At 41.0% G+C, this 23,659-nt stretch overlaps 2 protein-coding genes across 2 annotated transcripts in view; both read right to left on the reverse strand.

Annotated features, from left to right (window-relative positions):
* Positions 1-19,611, reverse strand: part of ACOT12 (acyl-CoA thioesterase 12) — a 52,975-nt gene extending 33,364 nt beyond the window's left edge. The window contains exon 1 of the mRNA XM_014960509.1: positions 19,577-19,611. The gene's annotated coding sequence lies outside the window, so the exon portion shown is untranslated. The remainder of the gene's footprint in view (positions 1-19,576) is intronic.
* The window catches only part of SSBP2 (single-stranded DNA binding protein 2), a 156,232-nt gene continuing 148,629 nt past the window's right edge, over positions 16,057-23,659 (reverse strand). The window contains exons 17-18 of the mRNA XM_014960492.1: positions 19,577-19,675; positions 16,057-16,839 (exon numbers count right to left, since the gene is read on the reverse strand). Of these exons, the coding sequence (XP_014815978.1) occupies positions 16,810-16,839; positions 19,577-19,675 (129 nt within the window). The 3' untranslated portion in view covers positions 16,057-16,809. The remainder of the gene's footprint in view (positions 16,840-19,576; positions 19,676-23,659) is intronic.

Raw genomic sequence — 23,659 nt, forward strand, 5'->3', positions numbered from 1 at the left:
TTAAAAAATTTCACTTGTATTTTCCCTGCCTAGGTCAGTAATTTGTAAATTTGTGTTCAAGTTTACCTTGTCATGCTCATTGACCAGGATTTCTCTAAGATAATGCTTATTTGTTGTTTTTTGGTGGGTAGCTTTCACCTGTACTTAGCGTAGTCTTAGTGATCAGGTGTTTGGCCCATAATATTATCTGTTTTCTACTGTGAGATTAGGAGCTACATAGCTGTTAGTATCACAGAGAACTAAAAGTAGAATCGAAATCTGCTCACATCTAAAACTTTGTGAAGTGTGTGGAGAAGAACACACTTGGGGAGAGTGGTCAGCAGACCTCTCTTAGGCTGCATGGGGAGTTTCAGAGAAACAGAAAACGTAACCTCCCATGTTTCTGTTGGGGTAAGGGCAGGCTGGTATTTGAAGAACACACCTCAGAGCTATATGTACCTCTTGATTTCTAAGGAAAGGATGTAATTCAAAATATGTCTTGTCAGAAGTATGACCTGCCCTTCCAGAACAGGAATGGCCACCCAGGATACACACGAGCAATTCACATGGCTTCCTCTGCTGTGAACACTTGGCAGACACACCTGGAGAGCGAGGTGAGGGAACTCACAGTCTAAAATGCCTTTTCCCAAACAAGCCTCTGCTTTTGTAAACTGTGTTTCTCCTGCCCCCCAGCTCCTCTGCTTGAGCCCTGCCTCCTGCAGTAACATACTCTAACCCTGTCTTCCAGCTGGCTTCAGCAGCTCCTTTCTCTGCAGTCCCTTATGCTCCTTTAGCTTCTTACGTGGTCTCCATTGGAGTAACTTGAGTATTTAACAGCCTTCATTGTGTTTTTCCTCAGAAAATACCTGCAAGGTCAGTATTAATGGCTTCAAGCTGGAGGGGAACAGATTTAGATTGGAGATTAGAAGGGGGTTCTTTACTGTGAGGGTGGTGGAGCACTGGAACAGGTTGCCCAGGGAGGTGGTTGAGGCCCCATCCCTGGAGATATTCAAGGAGAGGCTCGACGAGGCCCTGGGCAACCTAGTCTAGTTGGGGGTGTCCCTGCTGACTGCGGGGGTCGGACTAGATGACCTTTGGAGGTCCCTTCCGGCCTGGGCAATTCTATGATTCTATGATTCTATGATTCTATTGTTCTCCTTTCACAGCTGAAAAATTAGAGCCATTAAGTTACTGGCCCAAGTTCAAAGAGGAGATCTGTGCTTTCCAATTGTTTCCCAGCTGAAAAGTACCTTTTGTGGCACAGTAGCCTGTACCACCAGATGAAGGTAGCTGGACCAACACTGGGTGGCTAAGGCAGTGTCAGGGAATCATCTTTATTGAACCATCAGATTCCTCTTTATTGATGCCCACTGTGGCGAGAGGAACGAGGGGTCAAAGGCAGATGAGTATGCCTTGCATCCAAACACACCACTCAGTCACTGACTTTGGGGAGCTCAACTTTAACTTTGGGTAACCGACTAAGAAATTTACTTCCCTTCAGAACTGTTGCTTGCTAATGCCATTTTTAAAAGTTCTTGTCAATAAATTATTCGCACTTAACGGCTTGAGGCTTCTTCTGCTGAACTGAAATAGTAAAAACAGCAACAAACAATGATGGATGCAATATGGTTTTAAATAAATTTACAAAGAAAAAACAATGGGTACTAGGTTATCATCTCCCAATAACATGCATTTGTAATTGAAGCAATGTAACTTAAAAGGCTTTGTGCAGCACAATATTGTATCTCGTGAGTGCTGTGAAGAACAAGAAAGTGCAATGCCTGTAGGGGAATTGTGCCAGAAGAGGTAAGGCATTTTATTAATAGAAGATGAGCTCAGTATTAGATGTGATTAAATCTTCTGTAAAGCAAAGCCATTAGAGTGAGCAAGAAGTACTGTTCAGTCATACAGCACACAGGCAGCTCACTGCCCTCTCCACCAACCTGACTGCTCCAGACCCGCCTTTCATCCGAGTCAGAATTTACTCTGGGGAATGGCATAGAACAAGGTGGAGGCAAAGGAGGCCCGATGAAGAACCTAAATTCCACAGAAGCCTGTAATCTAGAATAGGTTCTTGGGTTCCTACCAAAATTCCTTCTATATTTAAACAGATGTATGCGCGACTAGAGAGCTACATGGTTCCTTGGAAAATAACAGACTAGTGTGATAATCATGATATCGTTAACACCTTCACTAGTCTTCCCTTACCAGAGGAATCAGCAGCTGTAGGACATGCCTCCAAAATGGATCTTTTTGGTCATGTTTTAGATACAGATGTCAGTTACTGCAGTAGTTGAACTACAATATATAGCTGTGCATCTTTGTAGGCTGTATATTTCTATATTCTGGAAACAAATGTGTTACTGCCTGAAGTTATAAATGTTTTAGAGATCCCTACATTTCTTTCATAATCCTAGTTATTTGGTGGAAGAAAGGGGTTTTTTTTGACACAGCTTTTGAAAATACAATTACTTCTTGTAAAATGAAACTTTATTCTAAAATGTATCCAAAATTGCAAGACACAAGCACCATTAAACAGATAAATAGACATATATTTATGTACAGAGAGCATCAAAACACAAAACAATTGTTAATATAATTCTTATACCATTTTAATGAGTATCCATCAATAAAACTTTACAATTTAAAGAAGACTTTTCAGTTGCAAAACAGTTGTAAAATCATATGTATAAATTATGTTTACTACAATTCCAATAACAGAGGCAAAGTAAAATACAAAAATAATAATCAATACTGCAAATTCAAATACAAAACCCAAAGTAATGCTGCACAGGTACGTACGTACACTGGATGAATTCATGCAGCTAGGCAGTGCAACAAATTAACTGCTGAGTTCAACTTATCACAAAATGGAACAACCATGTCGGCAAACAGAAGAAAATATATTTTTGTAATAAATCATAGTGCATTTTGAAGTTAGACTTTATAAAATGATTGTTGAGTGATATACTTCTAAAATTCCCCATGTATTTGAGATCCCCCAACTCCTCTCCTGCAAAATAAAAATACTAATGATGAAAGCTAAAAAACCCACTGTAGCACAGAGTCTGATGTACTGGTACCATCTCGATTTTTTTTTTTTTAGTTTGTTTTTTTTTTTATCCTCGGTATCAGACCTGTTTGCAAGTGTCTGTGTCTGCAGGGACACACGTTTCTCCTTGCTACCAAAAGTAAATCTTTCACGCTCCAATGCTATCTCCATAAACTGAACCTCACACGATGCTTAGACTGTGCTGGTTTAAAGAGACACAGCTGAGCCTCGGGAAAAAAAAAACCAAAAACAAAACCAAAAAAACCTCCTAAATCCCTATGAAGTACAGAGAGTAAAACGGAGGATAGGGAGACCTCGTTATTCCTGAAGCTCCTATCCCTAATTGCTTTAATTACATAAACACAGAGTAACATAAGAGGCTTTTATGGCTTGGATGAAATTTTCTGCTAATTTGCTGGGCAAGCGCAAAGCCCGTGTTCCTCCACAGGGCTTGCCTTTCACAGTGCAGAAGGCTACAGACTGTTTTGGTTGGTGAAAGGAAGCCTCAGGTAACTATATAGAAAAATACTTGGCGGTGAAAATGCATTAGAGCTAAAGAAACAAAATCAAAACCCTTGAAAAACTGTGGTTTCTTGTGTAGCTGCGATACTAAAACATGGCTGTTCACCTTTCAGTTCTGCGTCGGTTGGTACATCATGAACATGTAGATAAAACCGAGGTTCTTACCTCACTGAAGATTACTGGTTACGTGTCAAAAGTAGATGAGATAGATACAATTACACAGTCTGACACTTTTTTTTTTTTTTTCTTAAAATGTTAAGTGATAAGCACGCTCAGTGTTTTCACTAGAAGTTACTGCTAAAATGCTACATTTCCTTGCTGAGAAGACATGAATTTACAGCAGCCTGTAAACTACTGGAGAGTTGCTCCCTGCATCCTTTGTGCTTCCAAAACCCCCTTTCAAGCCATCGCCAACTTCCAAAGTCAATGGGAGTTTCGAGCTAAAAAGGGATGCAGAAAACCAGCTGTATTGGGTCGACAATGTAGCAGTTTATACAGCATCATTTCTAAATTTCCAACATGCAAGCGCGTGTAGAGAGAAGCTAAGAGACAGCATGCACTACAGTGATATGTCATTGTGCTTATGTCTGATGAGAATACTATGGCATTTTCACCCGGGAAAACATAAACGTTAGCCTCAGAAGACTCAAATAGCCAGTATTAATGAAGCCATCAGCTACTATGTAGTAAAGAACACCTCAAAGGAGGGAAGAATGTCTGCTTGTAGCTTATAGATACTGAAGCTGAAGAGAATTACAAAGGCACGATACAAGCCTATATTTCTCGTAAATTATATCTATTCATATATTTTTGCTCAAACCACCTCAAGATACTGAATGGTAAAATAATAACTGAAGATACAAATGTTAATGGAAAGACAAGCACTAAAAATAAATGACTGCTGGAGAAGATAGCTCTTCACTTGCTACATTTCTACCTTTCCTGGGTGGTGAGCTTGTCCACCTTTCCTCCGTTGGCTGACAAAGCCCATCGAGATATTCAAGAACATGGTGATCCACCGAGAGTGTCAGACGACAGACAGAATGGATTTACGCATCTGAAAAGTTGTTGGTAAGTGGCTGCCACAGCAATTTTTCCCACTGCAACTGTTTTCCCTTCGGCCCAGAATCCACTGAGAACCCAGGAACACTAACTGGAAATTCATCCCCATTTTCATGCAGAGATGAGGCTAAGATAATTCATGAAGATAACATTTTGGTTAAATTCGGCACTCAAAATATTGAACAGCAGAGCAGGGATTGTACTAGCATATCATAAAAAACAATTCTCAATTTTTCTATTCATAGCTACACAAGATGCATATAATTTTCAACACTGAATGACTCACAACTTGAAAAATAAAGCAAGTGCATCAATACCGCTCCTATTGAACTCACAAAAAAAATTACACCCACTTTTGTGTTGGCAACTTTGGAGGCAGCTGCTGTCTCAGGCCCAGCTGTGAGCATGTGGACACTTCATGAAGGTGAAAAGGTGCAAGTTACAACATTCGCATTTTTAAACTTCAGCTGTTCCTCAGCTCGCAACAACTGCTGTGGTGATTTTGTAGTGGCAGTTCATGAAGAAAGGTACCAAGTTGAACTACAGTAAGGTAGCTGTATGGTGCAAGGCTGAGGTGGAACCTGCAATAAATGGGCTTTGCTAATCCACAGTAACACTGTCTTGCAAAGATCAGGTCTGTCTGAAACTGGGTACTTTCCTCATCTCCAAACTACCATGTGAAAACATAAACATTTACCCAAAGTTTACAAAAACCCCACCTCATAAACTGCCATTACTACCTACATTCTCACAATCCTAAATTAGGAGCTCCTAGATTTATTTCTTAAAAGCTCTAAGGAAAGGAATCTTTAGCTATCCCCAGAAAGTATGAAGATTAATATCTCAGTTACAGCCTCACAGCTGATATCAAAAGCAGCATATGCTGTTGCTGGTGTTGATTCATCTATGCAATGGTTTCTTCATGTCTTCCTTTCAATGAATGAATCTGTGCAGGCAAAGTGTGAGAGCCCTCTCAACAAATAAAGGTGAGGATTTCTAGGCAGATGTGTGAACCTTCTAGAATTGTTCAAACAAGTGCATTCAATTTACACCTGCTCATAAAAGAGGAATTAAAGATGGAGAAAATAGCAAACTGGGGCAGAAATCCCATGTTTGAGATTGAAGGATTCAGAAACTTGTCTGGCAGCCACACAGTTGCAGGTTTTTAGGAGCTGCATTAATTCTTGGCTGTACCAAGCTCAAATAAACACGCCTTTGCGACAGGGATGTGAAGCTAAATATAAACCCTTGGATTCATTCCACCCAAGTGTAGGCCCTTACGAGCCTGCAGGATTCATCCACAGAGAGGGCAATTGATGCCATAGTACGATCTTCCAGGGACACCTCCTCTTGGGTCCCTCCTCTGACTCGCAGGAGAGACCTAGGCTGGTATTTCCAGGCAGCTGACATGAGGTTAGGATGAGTCGGGGCCCAGCGTGGAGCAGAAGGGAGTCTGATGTGGTGGGACAGAACTGCCATTACAAAACAGGGTCTGTAAAGAGCCTTGTCCAAGGCTCCGACCCAGGCTTTGTGGTTCATGTGTGACCCACACAATCCATCTCTTTGCAGCTCCCCACTCTCGCAAGGAACTTTTAAAAGATAAAACAGCGAGGCTTGATTTTGTGCCCTTGTTTGGTCCTTGGACAAGGTGGCTTCTCCGGACACAGGATTCCCGGAGCTGTGCAGCACTGGCTGTCGGGGGCACTCTCTGAGGGAGGCTCCCTCAATACACAAACGCACCCAGGGCTGTATTTTGGTACAACAGGAGCAGCACCGCTTGAACCTCTCAGCACTTTTGACAGCTGTGGGAAACAGCTGCGTATTTTGGAAAGGCTTGTGAATGAAGGAGCCTTCGGGGGGAGGTCTGACACAGTCTAAGGGCTTCAAATAAAGATGTGTCAGTGGTACAGCTCCTTCCAAGGGCTGCAGCTGAGATATAGTGACATCCCCCAAAGCCAGACCCTAAACCCTTTGGAAGGGGATCACACTGTCAGGCAGCGTGCTCATCACCACAGGCTGCTGCTCCTCTGAAACCAGCCCAGTGGCAGCTGTAACCAAAGTTGCACACGAGGTCTGGGGAAGTTTGCAGTGATTTCTTGTCCTAACACAACCAGCACACCAGTCGTGGTGGGAATTTTGCTTGCCATGCTGTCAGCCTCTTTCAGAATAGCATGGATGGGCTCTCTGTGGTAGCTGTTGGTAATGAAGATGAAGCACATGCTGAGGAGAAATACAGCTGTTCTGAAATATGTGAAATATGTAAGATCCCCAATATTATCAATATGAATGCTTAAGGTCAGAAGCAGTATCAAGTCTTGCATGTATTTTCTACATTAGTATTTACATTGACAAATTTTATATCTTGCTGGTTTGGAAAACTACCGAGGTTTTCTTTACTTCCAGAGACTGGAGTTTCAACGTTAGTTTCATTTATGATGTTGAAAGTAATTCTTCGTCTAAAATATACCTGCCTAGTTGTTTAAATGTGGCCTGCAAATACTTGGGATTATGGGATTGGGATTGCCCTGTTTTTCTCTGTAAAGGGCTGTAGAAACATTTTTTCACCTTAGAAATATAGGGAATTTATCTACAGATTGGCTTGAAAGTGTAACATTTATTGCAAGTACTCAAAAGTCTTACATGAAAGGGTGAAGGTGCAAAGTCATTAAGAAAGACTGCCTTTATTCAAAAGGTTAACCTCGTCATTTAACTAGCAATAAAAACAAATAAAACACAGAACTTAAAATAATACAAGTAAGAATCCCCTTCAACTTTAGCAGCTTTTTCACTTTTCCTATCATTGTCTTTCAGTCTAGACAGGATTTGAATTTCTTATGTCAGAAACCAGCAAAGAATACATATACATTTTCAGGTCTTTGTTGTATATCATAAAATACTAATAAAAAAGAATCTAGAGTTCAAGAATTCAGATTATTTTTCTATCTTGGTAACAGACAAATCATTAAATGCTCCTTAAAGCACTGCCTCACGTAAAGCCTGCGGTAGCTGGGGGTGAGGACACAACACGGAGGCAAGTGCTTTCTTACCCTCTGCATACCCTTAGAGACAGGTTTCTGTCCTGGCACCAAAGCAGAAGTTTTTTTGGGAGGAAAACAAACAAAAAAAATAATAAAGGAGACACCAGAGGAGAAGCCAGTATGTCTTTGCTCGCTCAGAGCAGGGAAGCCTGTAGGCTGGCGGATCTCTGTGACAGTCTGCTGAGGTCCCGTAGGTGCCTTGGCCGGGGGAACTGCAAGAGGAGAAAACCTTCCCGAGAGGAGAGACTTAGATTTTCCCTCCTGTCTCCTGCGCAGGGTCTGACTCCTCCGGCGGGCGGGCGGCTGGGAAGCACACGCGGCATAACTGGGCACCGAGTCACCCACCAGGCTGACCTGCAGCTGCCTGTCGTCTGCTCACATCCAACCCCAAGCTCTCAGAAACGGTATGAACTAGGTTGAATTATCTTAACGTTACATTTGATTTAATATTCCTGTAAATGGCTTTATATATCTGCTGTTTGAAATACATTCTGAAACCACTAAGCGTGCTTAACAAAGCTTTAACTATATGTGAACAGCAAGTTTTGATGACAGAACAAGTACTGTTGTAGTATATAATACACATGGCTGTACAATCAAAAGCCACCTCTTGCTTCAAAACAATAATTTACAGTAGTAAGCAATGGTGACAAGGTTTCTTGTCACAAAACCTACAGGAATTTACAGAATATGCATGGATCACCGAGGTTATAATGCCAGCAGTAGACTACACAGAGTATCTTGTGCAATGTGAACACAGTTGACAATAGTTTACCAATGCTTTAAGTAATTCACATAAATATGCTAACCCACCAGCTATCAAGTCTTCCTCCTCTCCCCACCAGAAACAAGTGTTTGCCAGATGCATGTACAGCAATCCATAAAACAATTGATTTATTTTTGTGGTTTTAGGCAAACATGCACAAAATAGATGCACTGCAACTTTTTTTTTAATTTTTTTTTTTTTTTTTGCAAGGGGATACTTGCCACAAAAAAAAGCCCTCAAAATTGGCATCTAAGCATTTTGATTCACACTTCTCAAATAGCCACTACAAGGCTAAAAAAGTTTATTATAAGGATGATTTTTGTCCTGAAAAAAAAAAAAGAAAAAAGTACTTGATTCTCAACTAACAGAAAGCTCCAGCTTCCACTTTACTCGTGCCACTCTTCCATGACTGTATTTCAGCCCTAGTTTAGGAACCTGACTTCCCTTCCTTAACCATTAATGTAAATGTAAATCAAATCAAAACTAGGAGTTAATCCGAAAAAAAAATGAAAAATAAGACTGGGGAACGGTTTATACCTGCTTTTGAACATCACGTTTACAGACGACAATTTAGCAAACACTGCTTTTCTTCTTTCCCACTGAACTGCTGGGCACGCTCTGTGCTCCCCTCGGAGAAGGGCTCTGACACGTGCTGGAGGGGCACCTGCACTTTGCTGATGGGTGACAGGAGGTGAGGCCGGTGGCTACGGCAGCCCCTGTCCCACCTCTGGGGACACCCAACCTCTCTGCTGGGGGGCCACAGGCTCTGCAGGACACCCCTCTGCTTGGAAAAGAGAGCAGCTACTGAGTCCCAGCCGCCGCTCGGGCTGCCAGCGACCTCGGTGTCAGCATCACACTTCTCAAACTCTCCTGCCAGATTACAGCTTGCGGTCAATTTCTACCCCAATTCGACATGCTCTATTTGGATTTCACATTCCTCCAATCTGCACCGGCAAAATACCAGCTTTTGTCTCAAGCCATTTGATGTCATTGCTAGAAATCATCTCGTCTAACGCCTGAGCCTGTGGGATGCTCACTTTCCTAATCCTGAGCAGTGCCGGCTCTCGGGATATTGCACTGCCACTCCCTATCTGTTGTTAGGCTCAATGTCTCTAAAGAAATAAACGCCCCGTGAGCAGGGCTCTAGTTACAGATGTGAACAACTTTCTGGATGATGTTTATTGGGCAAATTGTTCGTTACTTTTGTGCAAAGATCTGGCATGGTACATTTAATGGGAAAATCCAAATGAGAGAGAAGAAAACATGAAGATTAAACAACAGAAATAAAGACTACAAATATCCAGTTCATCCAGTTGATAATTTGGCTCCTCAAGGATAGGAGCAGTTGTTCCATGGCAATAAATCTTCATATCAAAAGTGATTAGTGATGATTTTACTCTATAGGAACAAACATAGGTTTGGTCATGGTTATTGTTTTAATTCCCCCCTAATCTGAGGAATTGTATATATCTCCATAACAGACCAAACTTATGAATTGTATGGTACACCTAGTACACCCAGGGTACAGAGAAAATGCATCACCTTTCAAAATCCCCATGTTTTGTGCTGATTCTCTATGAAAACTGGTGCTAAACTGCCAGAATTTTCTCTTGGCTCAATTAAAACTTCTTGTCTCGGCATCGTAAGATCTTAAGGGAGCCCCAGACGTCACTGCACGAAGAATTGTACAAGTTCTCAAGAGAACAGCGAGGTAGCGTACGAACACCTTGTTTCTGAGCGCACAGCTGCGCGCATCTGGTGGATAATTATCCAGTCCTTAATTACCAGACCCTGTGAACAAGCCTGCTTGACCACTCGGTTACTCTTCTGAGAGATACAACCACAGAAGCCTGCACAACTAAGGGGGCACCCCTGAATCACCCATGAGATACAGTGAAAACACGGAATAGACAAATGAAAACAACTATTTAGGCTCTTAAAAAGTCATACGTATTGGGTGTTAGGCAATCCACTTTCAGGGGTGTGGAAGGAGCTTTGAACATAAAGTCCAGGTGTATTATTCAGAGCAACTAGGTAGTAAGTCTCGTTTTGATCCGATTTCTCCAAAACCATGTATTTCAGCAAATATTTATGATGCTGAATTCAAATAAATTAAAAAAAAAAAAAAGGTAATTTGTTTTCTCAATTTCTTTTGCACATTGAAATTAAATAGTGGCTAGAAAGTGACCAATTCAAATTATAATTGAAAATTGTATGTTTATTAAATGTGAAAACAGGTACCCAAGAAAAACTTTTATACATTTTTATGGCAAGTTTTCCCATTACATGAGAGGCTTTCTTAAACATTTTAAGTTTAAATGAAGAATAGTGACCAAACAGAAGTTTGGACTAAAATTGCAAAGCTGTTAGCTATGTCGAGGGAAACAATGGCTGCAGAATTGAAAACAAGATGGAAGGACAAGTTCACAAAAATAGCTCATGTAGTAGTGAACAATGCTCTAGTAAAATAAGAAACAGAAGAAAGCCATATCGGTTCTGTGTATCAGTATTATTGATACATAAACATGCTCCTGAATTGGTAAAATCTTTAAAATTATGCCCATTAAGGGCAGATAAAATTTGAGCTTCTGGACTGTCCATGCTGAAGCATGGTTTTAGAATATTAGCAGTCCCACTTTTGTGAAGGATACTACGTGTATTCTTAAGTCTGTTTAACATTAACTATGGGCAGGTTTTATTTCAAACAAATGTGAATGCGTTTGCAAGATCAGAGTTTTAGTGTGCTGAGTATATGATCCATTTATTTTCTCTATATTTGTTACTGTAAGTTGTTTTCAGGATAACAGCACTGGCAGACAATTTGCAAGCATGCACTCAACGCAGTATTTTAGATAAGGACTTTTTTTCTTGTTTTTCAGGTTGAATCATCATTTTGGTAATTTCAACAAAGCCTCTGTATTTTGCTCTATTTACTCAGTTTATACATCTGCCAAATAATGACACATCTCAGATTATATTTTTCATCCAGATCAGGGTGAAATCCTACCAAAAAAGACTTTATGTGAGTGGTTTCATCAAAGTTTAAGCTGGACAACTGGAGTGAGTAGCAGATTATAGGACTGATCCAATAATGTCTGGGAAGTAGAGGAAGCTGCACACACTAAAATTTAAATCTAACTAACTCATTTATCTCTGAGTGTACTGAATTTTTATAGTGGTTTTGTATCATTAAATCCTGAATTAGATCCTTAGTGTGATCAGTTCAAAGAGAAATGAACTGTCACTGTTGAGTTTTTTGTTTTTTATTTGAAAGATGTGCTTTGTCAGGATTCTCATCTTTAGGGCCTAACCAAACCCATGTGTGTTTGGGGCAGGAGCCATGATTATATCATCACTTACAGTCAATTAAAAAAAAAAAAATTTACCTGCACTGATTTTTTTTTTTTTTTAACATTGTTAAGCTCTAGTTTACATTCTCCAAATGCAAATGTGTAGGGTCAAATCTTGAAGAATCCAGTCCTTAACACCACAAGAACAAAGAATAAGAACTGACTAGGAATAGGAGATAACACTTAAAAATAATTAACTGATCTGAGAAATGAAAATTGGTGTAACATGTATCAGCTGAAACTTCATTTTGACTGGTAAAGAGGAAAAAAAAAAAGAGCAAAATGTTCAACACTGAATATTGTAACAGCTGGTCCCTCATTAAATTACTCATCTAATTCCAAATCATCTTTACATGCAGTATATTTCATTTGCTAGCCACAGAACAGGGGAAAATTCAAATGATTTTTAGCCAGTTCAAGAAGCTGTCCTTCTGCCACATGAATCGCTATCCATAAAGAAGCAAGAATTCTATTAAATTCTTCCTAATTTGAATTATTTAAAATAATTAGCTTACGTATTTCTCACTGCACTTTCCCATTGTAAGGGCAAGCAGCAGCTGGACATGGCGGGGGACTTTTAATATCATACTTTGCGAAGTCAAAAGGGGAAGTCTGGAAGCTGAATACGTGACCCACTGGTGGTCTGGACTCTGCAACCAGAAAGCTTCCACATCAAAAATGGCAAACGTGGCCTCAGCCACAGGCTGGTGGGTGACTCTCTGATCTGAGGTGCCTCTGAGTCGAGTGGAGGCACGTGTACTTCACCGGGCAGTGTATGGTGTGTCAAAGACTCGACCCAAGGCTACGGCCACGTATTGTCCATAGACCAAACTCACTCCACACACTGCAAGGGGGGAGCACAGAGTGCAATGGCAGCTCTTCCTCATGCTCAGGCAATTAAGAAAATAACGCACCCCATACATGCAAATATCCAGGGTTGTTGTTGTTTTTTTTAAATGCACATGTCAGGCCACATGCTTTACTTGTGACTCACGGAGCTTCTTCCTTGCCCTAAACCCTGTTCTTGCCTGTACAAGACTTAGACATGGAGATAAAATCTGGGTATGAGTACTCCTCTTAATGGGTTTACGCAGCAGGTAAAATACTGGTTTCACTGTGAAATTCACAAGTGAATCCAAGTATCTACAAGGCCAGACTATTTGCCGGGGTTCTTACAGTATGAGACATCCATTACCCCCTATTTCTGCTGCTCTTAAGAGTTCATCGCTTCTGTTTTTAAAAAGCTGTGCTTTAATCTTGCCTGAAAGACCCTTTCACAGAATCATGATCTATTTATTTTTATATTAAAGAGAGAAATCTATCTAAAAACCCAGTGTGGAAAAACTATCCTGCACCACTTAAAATAAAATTACTCCCAAAGCTGGACAATTTCTGACATTATCAATAATGCTGTTGCATAAGGACAGATATAAACAGCAGTTACATTACACATTGATATCTAGTGCATTAGAAACATAAGCAGGAGTAAAAAGTCAGTGCTTGGAAGTAGGCTCTCTTTCCACATTAATACTCTAGATATGATAAAAATCCTACAAGGATTTATAAGCAAAAGAAAGAAAACAAATGAACAAGCAAAAAGCTCTATGCATATTTAAAAAAACCAACAAAGGTGTACTTATAATTTATAAGTTGAGCATTTAGCAGGTAAGATTGTTTTCTAATCTAACTGTTTTCTAATGGTTCAGCTGCAGAACCTATGGATGGTTATCACCTGATTTTACCAATCCATGTGTAAGTAACTTTACTCAGGTGTGTAACCAAAGGGATATAAGCCTTCCCTACAGAACGCAAGCTGGTCAGGCTTCTTTACATCTGATTAAAATTTTAACAATAAGATACGCACTGAGTATTCAGGTAGATCTCCCAAATCTAGGATTTTGCAAGCTTGCACCTCTTTTATTCTGCCAGCCTGTGGGGCTACGCAGGTATGAGAGGTGCTGGCCATGCACAGTAAGGTGCAGTGTCAGTATGAAAAAGCAGGGCCTGACCCTGCTCCTCTTGAAGCCAGGAATGTATTTACTGAGATTAATGCTCCAGGATCAATGTGACTATTCTTTAATTTGACAGAAATGTTTTGGAGAAGAAATGGAAAGGGGAAACAAAGATATGCCCGCAGCAGTATGGAAGGGAGTTCGAAAGAACTACAGAAGAAAACTCGTGTGCCTGAAAGGATGTTATGTTCTTGTATGTAAGTCAGTATAACATATTTTGATAATGACATCCAATACGTGTTGGCAGTTCCATTTAAGGGGTTTCTTTTGTGCAGGTTTAATTTAATGGTCAGACTTTCATCCTTAGCAGGTGCCTATAAGCTTAAAATATTGCAGATAATGCCAAATTCAGGAAAAAATAAAATAAATCAAGTCTCTGATTAGTAGTAAGCCCTGGTTCTGCTTAATTTTGCCACAGAACACAGCTTCAGTGATGGCATGTACTCTATCCTGTAAGAAAGCCCTCAGTGATGCCACCAGGGCCAGCTGTCCTGTGCTCATTGGACACACTGCTCGCCTGCAGGAGCCCCAGCTTGGCTTGGGACAGCACTGGGGTCCCCTGGAGACACACAACAGACCCCAGGTGCTCTCAACTGCTGAAGGGCTCACTCTAGGGCACACCTACCTGCTACGTGAATGGGCTGTGGCACTTGATGCACAGTGCAGACATACCCACCTACCTCAGCCCAGCAGCACTGACACAGCTGACTGAAAATGGGCAAAAAAAGAGTCCTAAAGCTGTTCGAAGGCCACCAAAGACAATACAGATGTCAAATGCAGGCTGCGAGGACGTCTGGACTCTGCAGTGCTTATGGGACAAGCTGGGGGGGTGCTGGGGACAAGGCCACTACAAACAGTGCTATTAGTGGCAACAGCAAAGGGTCTTAGGAAATTAGATCTGATTTTGTGTTTTTCTAGCTCAAATCAATGGTAGGGCCTTCTGTGGTCTTTTGAGATAGCAACAAAGTGTTTTCCAAAGACAAGCAACTGAATGCACCTTTCATCATCACTGGGAGAGAAGTCCAGAAAACCACATAATGACTATTTAGTTTATGTTTACAACTAATCAAAGTAGTTATTACTCCTCAAATGTAATACTACCAAAATTTTGATATTTTACCCTAATTTTAAGCCTCTAAGAGTTTAATCTTCTAATAGCCCTAACCAGAGAGTAAAAAGGGTTATGTTTTTTTATTTTCATATATCATATATACTATATATATAAGATATATGTAAATAAAAATGAGTTAAGAGATTGTAATGTTCCTTACACATCCTGTCATGTGCGACTATCATCACAAAGAGCCCATTACATATGCTTCTTTATCTCAAGTTCATGAAAAAGTCTCCTTGCAAGACTTCATGGACGCAGCATGTCTCAGAACTGCTCCTCCTGTGTAAGTGGCTCTTCTTGTGCAAAGTCCAAGGAGACGACTTTCCTTTTTTGCCTGTGGCATGAATTTTTGTCCAGCCACTCTGTGCCTGCATTGCTGATCATCAATCAATTTTGATCACTACGCAACTGAAAACTTTTGTTTTTGTGGGGGAGCTGGAAGTCATTTGGAACTAAATGTACCATAATCTTGGTTTCAGAGCTTTGCCTGAAGTGACATGGGACTGGCTCCAGAAGCATTTATTTTAAGACCATATGCCTTTCCTCCCTTCTGTCCCCAGCTTTCACATCTATTAGGCTGACCTCCTGAAAAAGTGGCCCAGACCTTTGTTCCTCTTCTGTTCGTGGCAAAAGGTTAACACCCTCACAAGGCTAGTAGTCATAAAAAGTTTACTCCATCATTTTGGCTCAAAAAAAAATAAAAATAGAGACTGCTTACTAGTAAGTTTTAGGGGCAATTAATTCTGGCAGAAGTGGTGAAAAATACACACCCTATTAGCAGGGTGACCTGATTTTCTGAACGGGCTTGAGAAATAGTGTTTGTAATTAGGACCATGGATTGTTACAATTTGGTTGAGAATCACTGAAAATGGAAAACATAATAGTAAATTGTTAGAAAAGGTTCCGGTGATAAGGACGCTACTGTATTTCCACTAACTACCTCCCCTACAGAAGATCATGCTAAATGGAAAACTTATTTCCAAGGGGAGAAGAAGCCCTGACACTTTATTGCTAGATTCTATAGCAATTGGAGCTCACTTACAGTAACCTTATAGTACTCTATATAAACTGAGAAGCTTGTATCAAATTCAGGCTTCCATTTAAAATAGATATTGCAGATATTAGGCTTCAATTAAAGAAGAAAAATAACCTTCAGTGCTTCTTTTTTTAAAGGCAAAGTATAAAAAAAAAAATCACCAAACTAGGTGAAAATTATTAAATTTCTCCAAAAAATTAAGATGAGCTTTCTTCTATTTCTTGAGACAGTACAGTTTGTGATTCACAGGGTAACTGCTATCAAACACAAGTTAATGAAAGCTCCTGTAAGCAATTTTATTCCTAACCATAATGGCAGACATCTACAAAATAAGAAGAATTTATCATTTGAGTTCACCTTAAAAAATAACTTATAAAGCAGTGATATATGCAACGTAAAACAGTTCAGGAGGGGAGAGGGAAAGTAAATTTTAATAATTAAAATGTAAACGTGGGAAAAAAAAAAAAAAGATGGAATAAAAGTCCCTACTTCTCATTTCTACTTAAGATGTCATGTGAGAATATTTTACAATGTCTCGTGGGTCTGTATATGTATGTGTGTATTTCTGTGTCACACACACATACATATACTTGAACCCACACGTGTACATACACAGATAATTGTTTGCAGTTCCATCTTGGGCAGTTCTGTTACGCCACTTTTTTACAGTTGCCTCAATCATGTTTGGGACCCACTGTCTTGACAAAACGGGGGAGATGGTAGAAATAAAAAAAAAAATAAAAGAAAGAAAAGGTGGGTCTGATTGTGTCTGAGATCCTTTTGTTAAACTGTACACTGGGACGAATAATTTTCTTCTGCAGTAGCTCTCTGAAGAGGGCCAACTCACTGTGGTCTTCATGGCGAGACTTGTTAACGGATCACACACTCATTGTCATGCTAGGGGAGTACTGAAAAAAGAGGAATCCACATTTTAACAAACATTGCCCTCCCCCCCCCCACCCCAGGTAACTAAAACCACTCCTGGACCACAACAACGAGTTCAAATGTCCACACGCTCTTTGAACTGCCTCCTAAATTCGTACTGTGGCCTGTGCTAAGGCTGTAGTTCAATTTGTGGTGTCATAACTTGTGTTACACTTCTCTCATTATGCAAAAATACAGCTATTGCTGATAAAGCCAGCTCCATTGAAGGTTGTTCTGGTGTTACCCAGGTGCTTTCACTGATGCTTTCCATGCTTTTTCCTGGTCAATGTAGGCTACTGAGGGGACTTAGACAAGCAGATGGCTCGTCTCAAGTAGACCAGCTGCATTCGTGGTCAGCTGAACCACACAATATATTTGAGAGGCTTTTATTACTTTAGGGGAAGAAATGAGTAAAGATGCGTCTGACTGGAATCAAACTAAGCTTTTGGTCTTAATTATTCTGTGTTATCGATTTTAGGAGGCAAGCTGAATCAGTGGTCATCCTCCTTTATGTGAACCAAAAATTCAATCAGCACGTTACATTATGATTGTAACACAAACTGAACTGCAGCCCTTATACAAGCTACAGTTGCCCTGAAGTTAGCAGTACTTCATTACAATAATCAATGGGACACCACAATGCCTAGAAGAAGTACACATCTATACGCCTAATTTGCTTTTAAATCGAGAATTGTGGACTGCAGAAACACTTACTTTGGCCTAAAATCTTCTAAGTAGAGGAAAATGTTCAAATGCAAGAAGTATTAGCATTATGAAAATTGATACAAGAAACAGAAAGATAGATTTGCCTTTGGAAAAACAGATATGCAATAAAAAAACGCCTGCCAAAGCTAGAGTTTCAAGCTGGCCATTTCCAATTGTCCAAACGTATCAGAAGAAGTCTTTTGGATGGGTCTTTGCTGTCACGTAAACTGCATAAAATGGACTACTTGGGTAGCATCTATTTTGTCCCAGGTCAGGTCTCTGACAGTTTGTCCATCCCATCACGTGCTGAGCTCTCCCACAGTGGGCCAGTAAAGCTGGTACACACTTATTTTAGCCAATGTCAGAGACCAGCTACACTCCTTAAAGCAAAGCACTTGTTCAAGTGGTTTCCTGTATCTCAGCTGAAGTGCCTGGGTAATCACTTCCCACAAGGAATCTAGAGATGATCTAAGAGTGTTTGTGATTTTTAACTTATTTTCAGCCAAGCACCATTCCCAACCCCCAACCAAAACTCTCAAGTGAACTGAACAGCAGATTTGCCTGAGAAATGACTTCTCAATAATGCCCACTCTAGCCAGGTAATGAAACATGAATCATAAAGCAAGACAGCTCCCCAGGACTACAACATGACTTGTTAGCATGTATCATGCATGTCTTGTAGGCATTCATCTCACGTAAAACCTTGAGAAAACTGGGTCCCAGGTTCTTCCAGGCAGGAAAACAGCGTCTAGGAAGACCTAGAATCCAGTTAAGTGTCTGAGAAAACTGATTTTCTTTTGAGTAAAGCTGATGTCCTTTTCACGACTTCAGTTTGGCAAACTGGCCTGCCTGCTGATCAGCCTGCCTGCCCTCAGTTCAAGCAACACGTACCAAATCGAGAATCAAGGTTCACCATGACCAAGGAACATTTAATGGAGGTTCTGTGGTTACTGGTTTTTTGGCAGCTATTGAAACATCAGTCTTTTTGGGTTGTACAACCAATTTTCTCCAGTACTCCACACAATCTGAACATGTGCCTTCATTATGAAGACACCAATGTGCAGAAACTCTTCCTTTTCACTAGTTAAAGAAGCCAACACCCAAAAAACCCCAAAATCTGATTCCCATGATATTTGCCATGCCATTTGGCTGCTTTGTGATCTAACAGAAACTGTTTACTCATTGTAATTTCTGAGCTGAAGTTCACCACTGGCATAGTTAACGATCATTTCTGGCGGCAGTGATTTCCAATAAGCGCAGAAGTGCTGGAGTCACTCAGCACTGCTGAAAAACCAGGCCACTCCTATTTAGGAGCCTAAATGTGGATTTAGAAACCCAGCTTCAGGCGCGTGAGTATGAAAACACTGTAGTGCTGCTTTGCGATGTATTTTACACCACGTTTTGTGCCTCGAGCGTTCTCCATTTTTAAAAAAAGCATTGTTTCTCCCGGAACGAACACTAGAGGGAGCCTTTGCTGTTCCTGGCTCTAACGTGCGCTCTACTGGGGCTCTAATTATAGACTTCAGTGTGAATCCTGGTCTAAAAGACATTCCCTGCAAGACACATTGTTTAGGAGTCAAAGGTTGGGCTGCCACACATTGAAAACACTCGAATGGCAGGATCTGTCAGCCCTGTGTATTTAGGCTGCCGGGATATTGCCTGACAAACGCCTGTTGTGCGTTACCGAATACACGCAGCGTAATTATTACTGCCTGACAGATCCAGCTTTCATTGACAACTGACCTCTTAATCTAGGAAGAGAGTTCTGCAGTAAATCTACACTTCCCACATTTTTCCGTTTCAGCTCAACTTGCACCAGCACTTTGCACAATTTTTTTGTCGAATCAAAACTATAATTCTAGAAGCTAGTAAAAAACACGTAAGGCACAGTGCCGCATTACAAGGACACCACAAAGCTGTTTGTTCTCGCTGTTATTTTTCTTTTTTTTTTTAAAGAAAATGCCAGAGATAAAGGTTCACAAAGTGAAAAAAACAGCTAGGTAAAAAAATACTTACGCTCTCACTCTGAAAAGGGTTTAGGAAGTTTCCACCCATCTCACCGTCATCCCGGGGAGTGCCAGGCTGATTACTCATGCTCATATTACTGGGAGAGTTCTGTTAAATCAGATTTTAAAATACAAATTAAATGTTGAAGATTTCAGTTCATTTTCCAGCTTCACCAAGTGTGCTAAAGGCACGCTTTACACGATACCATGGTACACAAAGATGCACGGTGCAATGTGCTGGGATTTTCAAAGACAAAAAAATACAAGCCTCTGCAGGGTTCTGCATGATTCAGTCACTAATTTTAGCCTGTAAAGTAATGTTTCCTTCCCTGAAGCAAGAACTATTTTTCTGTAATTCTGGTTTTCAGGTTACAGCCAGCACCTTCCACTGGTGTCAGGCAGAGCAGTAAGTGGCTGCAGCAGGGAGGAGAGGTACCCCTGTCACTACATTAAATCACGCGCCCAAATTCAGTGCAGTCCATGAACTCGTGCTTTGACACATGTGACTTAACCAATATGTACTTAAAGGTTGACACAGGGATGGATATGGTCTACACAGACCTTCACAAAGGCCTGCACCTGGGGTCTTTGTTCGCCACGTTCGCAGTTTATTGTAACACGGTTTCACAAGTAGTTCACAACTGTGGCTCGAGTGCTAAACCACTTCACGGAGCGCAGCTAATACACAGCGTTTACAGGTCAAAGAGTTAACAAGTGTTTTGGATAAAAGGCTCCCGAGTAACAGCTGGCCACGGGACTGGGCTTGCACACACTGCAGGAGCTTTTCTTCTGCTATTTGCTTGCACAGAGCACAATGCAAGAGCATTATAATCTGCCTTTCCAGAGTCTACATGTGACAAAATGCTAATAAATTATAACAGTACAAAGGCTTCTGAAGATAAATTTGTTTTTTTTTTAACAGAAGTGCACAACCACCTCTGCAATGTTCAGAAAATGCTTCCAAGATTCAGTAACTTAAAGAAAGGTTGAAACCAGCTAACTGTCACAGAAATTATTCTAAGTCAATAGCTAATACATGATCATTGTAGACACTACAATTAGTTAGGCGTTTTTACAAAGCTGATTTTTGGTACCCTACCATGCCTGGAGCAGGGGCAATTCTCTTTCCATCACTGTTAAGATTCCTACTTATACAGGATTTGTGATGGAAAAGGAGCAGCCAGGGAAAGGCGGGAGTGAAGTCATGACATCATGAAATGTTTACATCTATCACCATTCTTTTTTTTGACTTATTTATTTTTAATCCAGAGAAACTGAATGCAATATTGCTGTTGTTGAGATTTTACTTACACAAATGCAAATCTGCTATGCCACAAGAAATTTAACACAAGCCTCATGGAGTCACTGGGCAAGCTAACTAAATGCAACTCCAAGAAGCAGCTCTTGATCAAAGTGACCAAATCATAATGGCTGTGGGAATCTTAAGTGTATTTCTTCTGTTTTATTTATGTTATTTGCAACTGCAATCCTGATACAGGATGCCTGTTAGCATAGAGATTTTTTTAAAAAAAACCCAAGGTATTAATTAATTACCTAAGTGACATGCAGGCATAACTGTTTTTAGTTAGCACCTGAAATGCAACTCACAGGGTTGTGTGGAGACCCCTGCCTTTGGCTTTTACCTTTCTTCAGCCCAGTTCCCTGCTTCTCAAACTGTGATCCCCAGATTTGCGGGAATCACTGGACAACACGTCCATCAAAGACAACTAAAAGCCTAACTAGTTAATTAACATCTGACACTTAAGTTTGCTATTCAGTGAAATTAGAATAGCAAATATTTAGGGATCGACAGCTTGAGGAAGGTTGAAAACTATCGCTTTAGTTCAACCACAGCTATTGTACCTTTAAGCAGGATTTAATTCAGGGAAGTCCTGTTGCCTGTGTTATGCAGGAGGTCATACTACACAATCCTATCAGTCCCTTCTGGCTTTAAAATCTATGAATATAAAATTTAAAACCCACTAAGGCCTTGTCACATTTATTTTATACGATGCTCCCGCACTTTTGTTCATTCCTGGGGGATTTGCCCCTATTTTATCTTGCTCTGTGTAGTGCAAAGCTTTGAAATTCTGCAATTGCTACAGTACGCCAGCCCCAAGGGTTCAAATTCCTGACATAAAACGCTTTTATAGCAACTCCCCTGGGCTGCTTTTATGGCCAGTATGGGGCCTGGCATTGTAGCACTAGCTGAGGTTTTCCAAAGCAAGTATGTCTTTGATGCCTGCACAAATTCCATGGGCACTGCAAGAAACACTGGTTATTAATGTTTATTTAATATGCATAATTTCAGTTCATTTACTTCCCCCATCTCAATCTACTTCATAAAAACTTCATGTTTTGCCATTCAGCCAAATAAATTAAATTCTTCTCAGAAAACGCAGCTCTGTGAGCTGTACTGATCCTACCAAGACTGGATTAATATTCTGATAATCAGCTCCTCTCATGCGCGTTTTAGTTGAAGTTTTGTGCTCGGACTTGAGTGTCACACACCCCAAACCAACCCCAGAAACCTACTATTCCTTGTGAGAAAGGCCTCTTCCATTCCAGTTTAAAAAACATTATGTGCTACCATGTACCCACACTTTTTTTTCACTCCTATCAGTGCAGGCTGCATTTGGGGCAGGGCTGCTCAGAGAAATGGTGTAAACAGGACAACTCTGCCACTTCCAAAGTTTGCAGCGTTTTTCTTTCAGTTATTTGAAAGAGACTCACATCAAATGTTATTTCCATGAGTTATCTATTAAGGTTAACAAACTACGAGACTTCCAAGTATATTTTCAGAGCTCCTGATGCTTGTGTTAGCACATACACTGATACTTAATACCAGGGAGTTGAATACAGGCTTTTAAAAATAATCCTACAGCAAACTAATGGAAACGTTTTCTTTTTTTTTCCTTAAAAAATGCTGCAGTTTGCAATAAAAATACTGAAGAAAAAATACGGACATTGATTTAAAAAGTGCTGTATGCTTATTATCTCATTGGAGGCTTTTATTGAATCCATCACTGCACATCTAAGCACAGCACAACTAATGCAACGTGGTCAGTTCAATCCATCGTTTTACTCTTTGCAGAGCCTGGGAATGTTATAGATCTGAAAAATGTACTTAAATATAGGACTGCTACAGACACTGCTCCGCCACAGGAGCAGCAACGGCCTCAGACACATTGCTGAGGACCTTCTCTCCAGAAAGATACATGCCAAGCACACTGGACAGGCTACCTCTCTCCCATACCACACCACCAGAAGACCATGAACTAGGGAACCGTTCAGGGTCATCATAGAATCATAGAATTGCCCAGGCCGGAAGGGACCTCCAAAGGCCATCTAGTCCAACCTCCCTGTAGTCAGCAGGGACACCCCCAACTAGACCAGGTTGCCCAGGGCCTCATCGAGCCTCACCTTGAATATCTCCAGGGATGGGGCCTCAACCACCTCCCTGGAAAACCTGTTCCAGTGCTCCACCACCCTCACAGTGAAGAACCCTCTCCTCATCTCCAGTCTAAATCTGTTCCTCTCCAGCTTGAAGCCATTTCCCCTCGTCCTGTCACTACAGGCCTTTCTAAACAGGCTCTCCCCAGCCTTCCTGTAGGCTCCCTTCAGGTACTGGAAGGCTGCTATTAGGTCTCCCCAGAGCCTCCTCTTCTCCAGGCTGAACAACCCCAGCTCCCTCAGCCTGTCCTCGTAGCAGAGGTGCTCCATCCCCCTGATCATCCTTGTGGCCCTCCTCTTCCTCCTCCTCTTTGGATTTGTACCACTAACTGGAGAACGACTCCTGCTTTTCGTCCACCTGGAAGCACATTCTCAACAAATTCACACTACAAGCTTCTGTGTTAACCCATGGGAATTTAGGTGAGCATTTTGTTCCCTGATGGTCTACGTGTTGGCATCTCACCATAGGTCATCACCTAGAGCAAGGTCCCAGTGTGACCAGAGCACGTGAAGAGCAGTCTCAGACAGAACTGAAGAGGCAAAGTCTGCCCTGGGAGAGATCAAGCCCCAGCACCGCGGTACTCGGTCTCAGGGCAAAGAAAACACACCAGCAGCTGATGTGCCCAAAAGAAACTCATAC

The sequence above is a fragment of the Calidris pugnax genome, unplaced genomic scaffold (assembly GCF_001431845.1).
Source record: "Calidris pugnax isolate Ruff unplaced genomic scaffold, ASM143184v1 scaffold326, whole genome shotgun sequence".
NCBI lineage: Eukaryota > Metazoa > Chordata > Aves > Charadriiformes > Scolopacidae > Calidris > Calidris pugnax.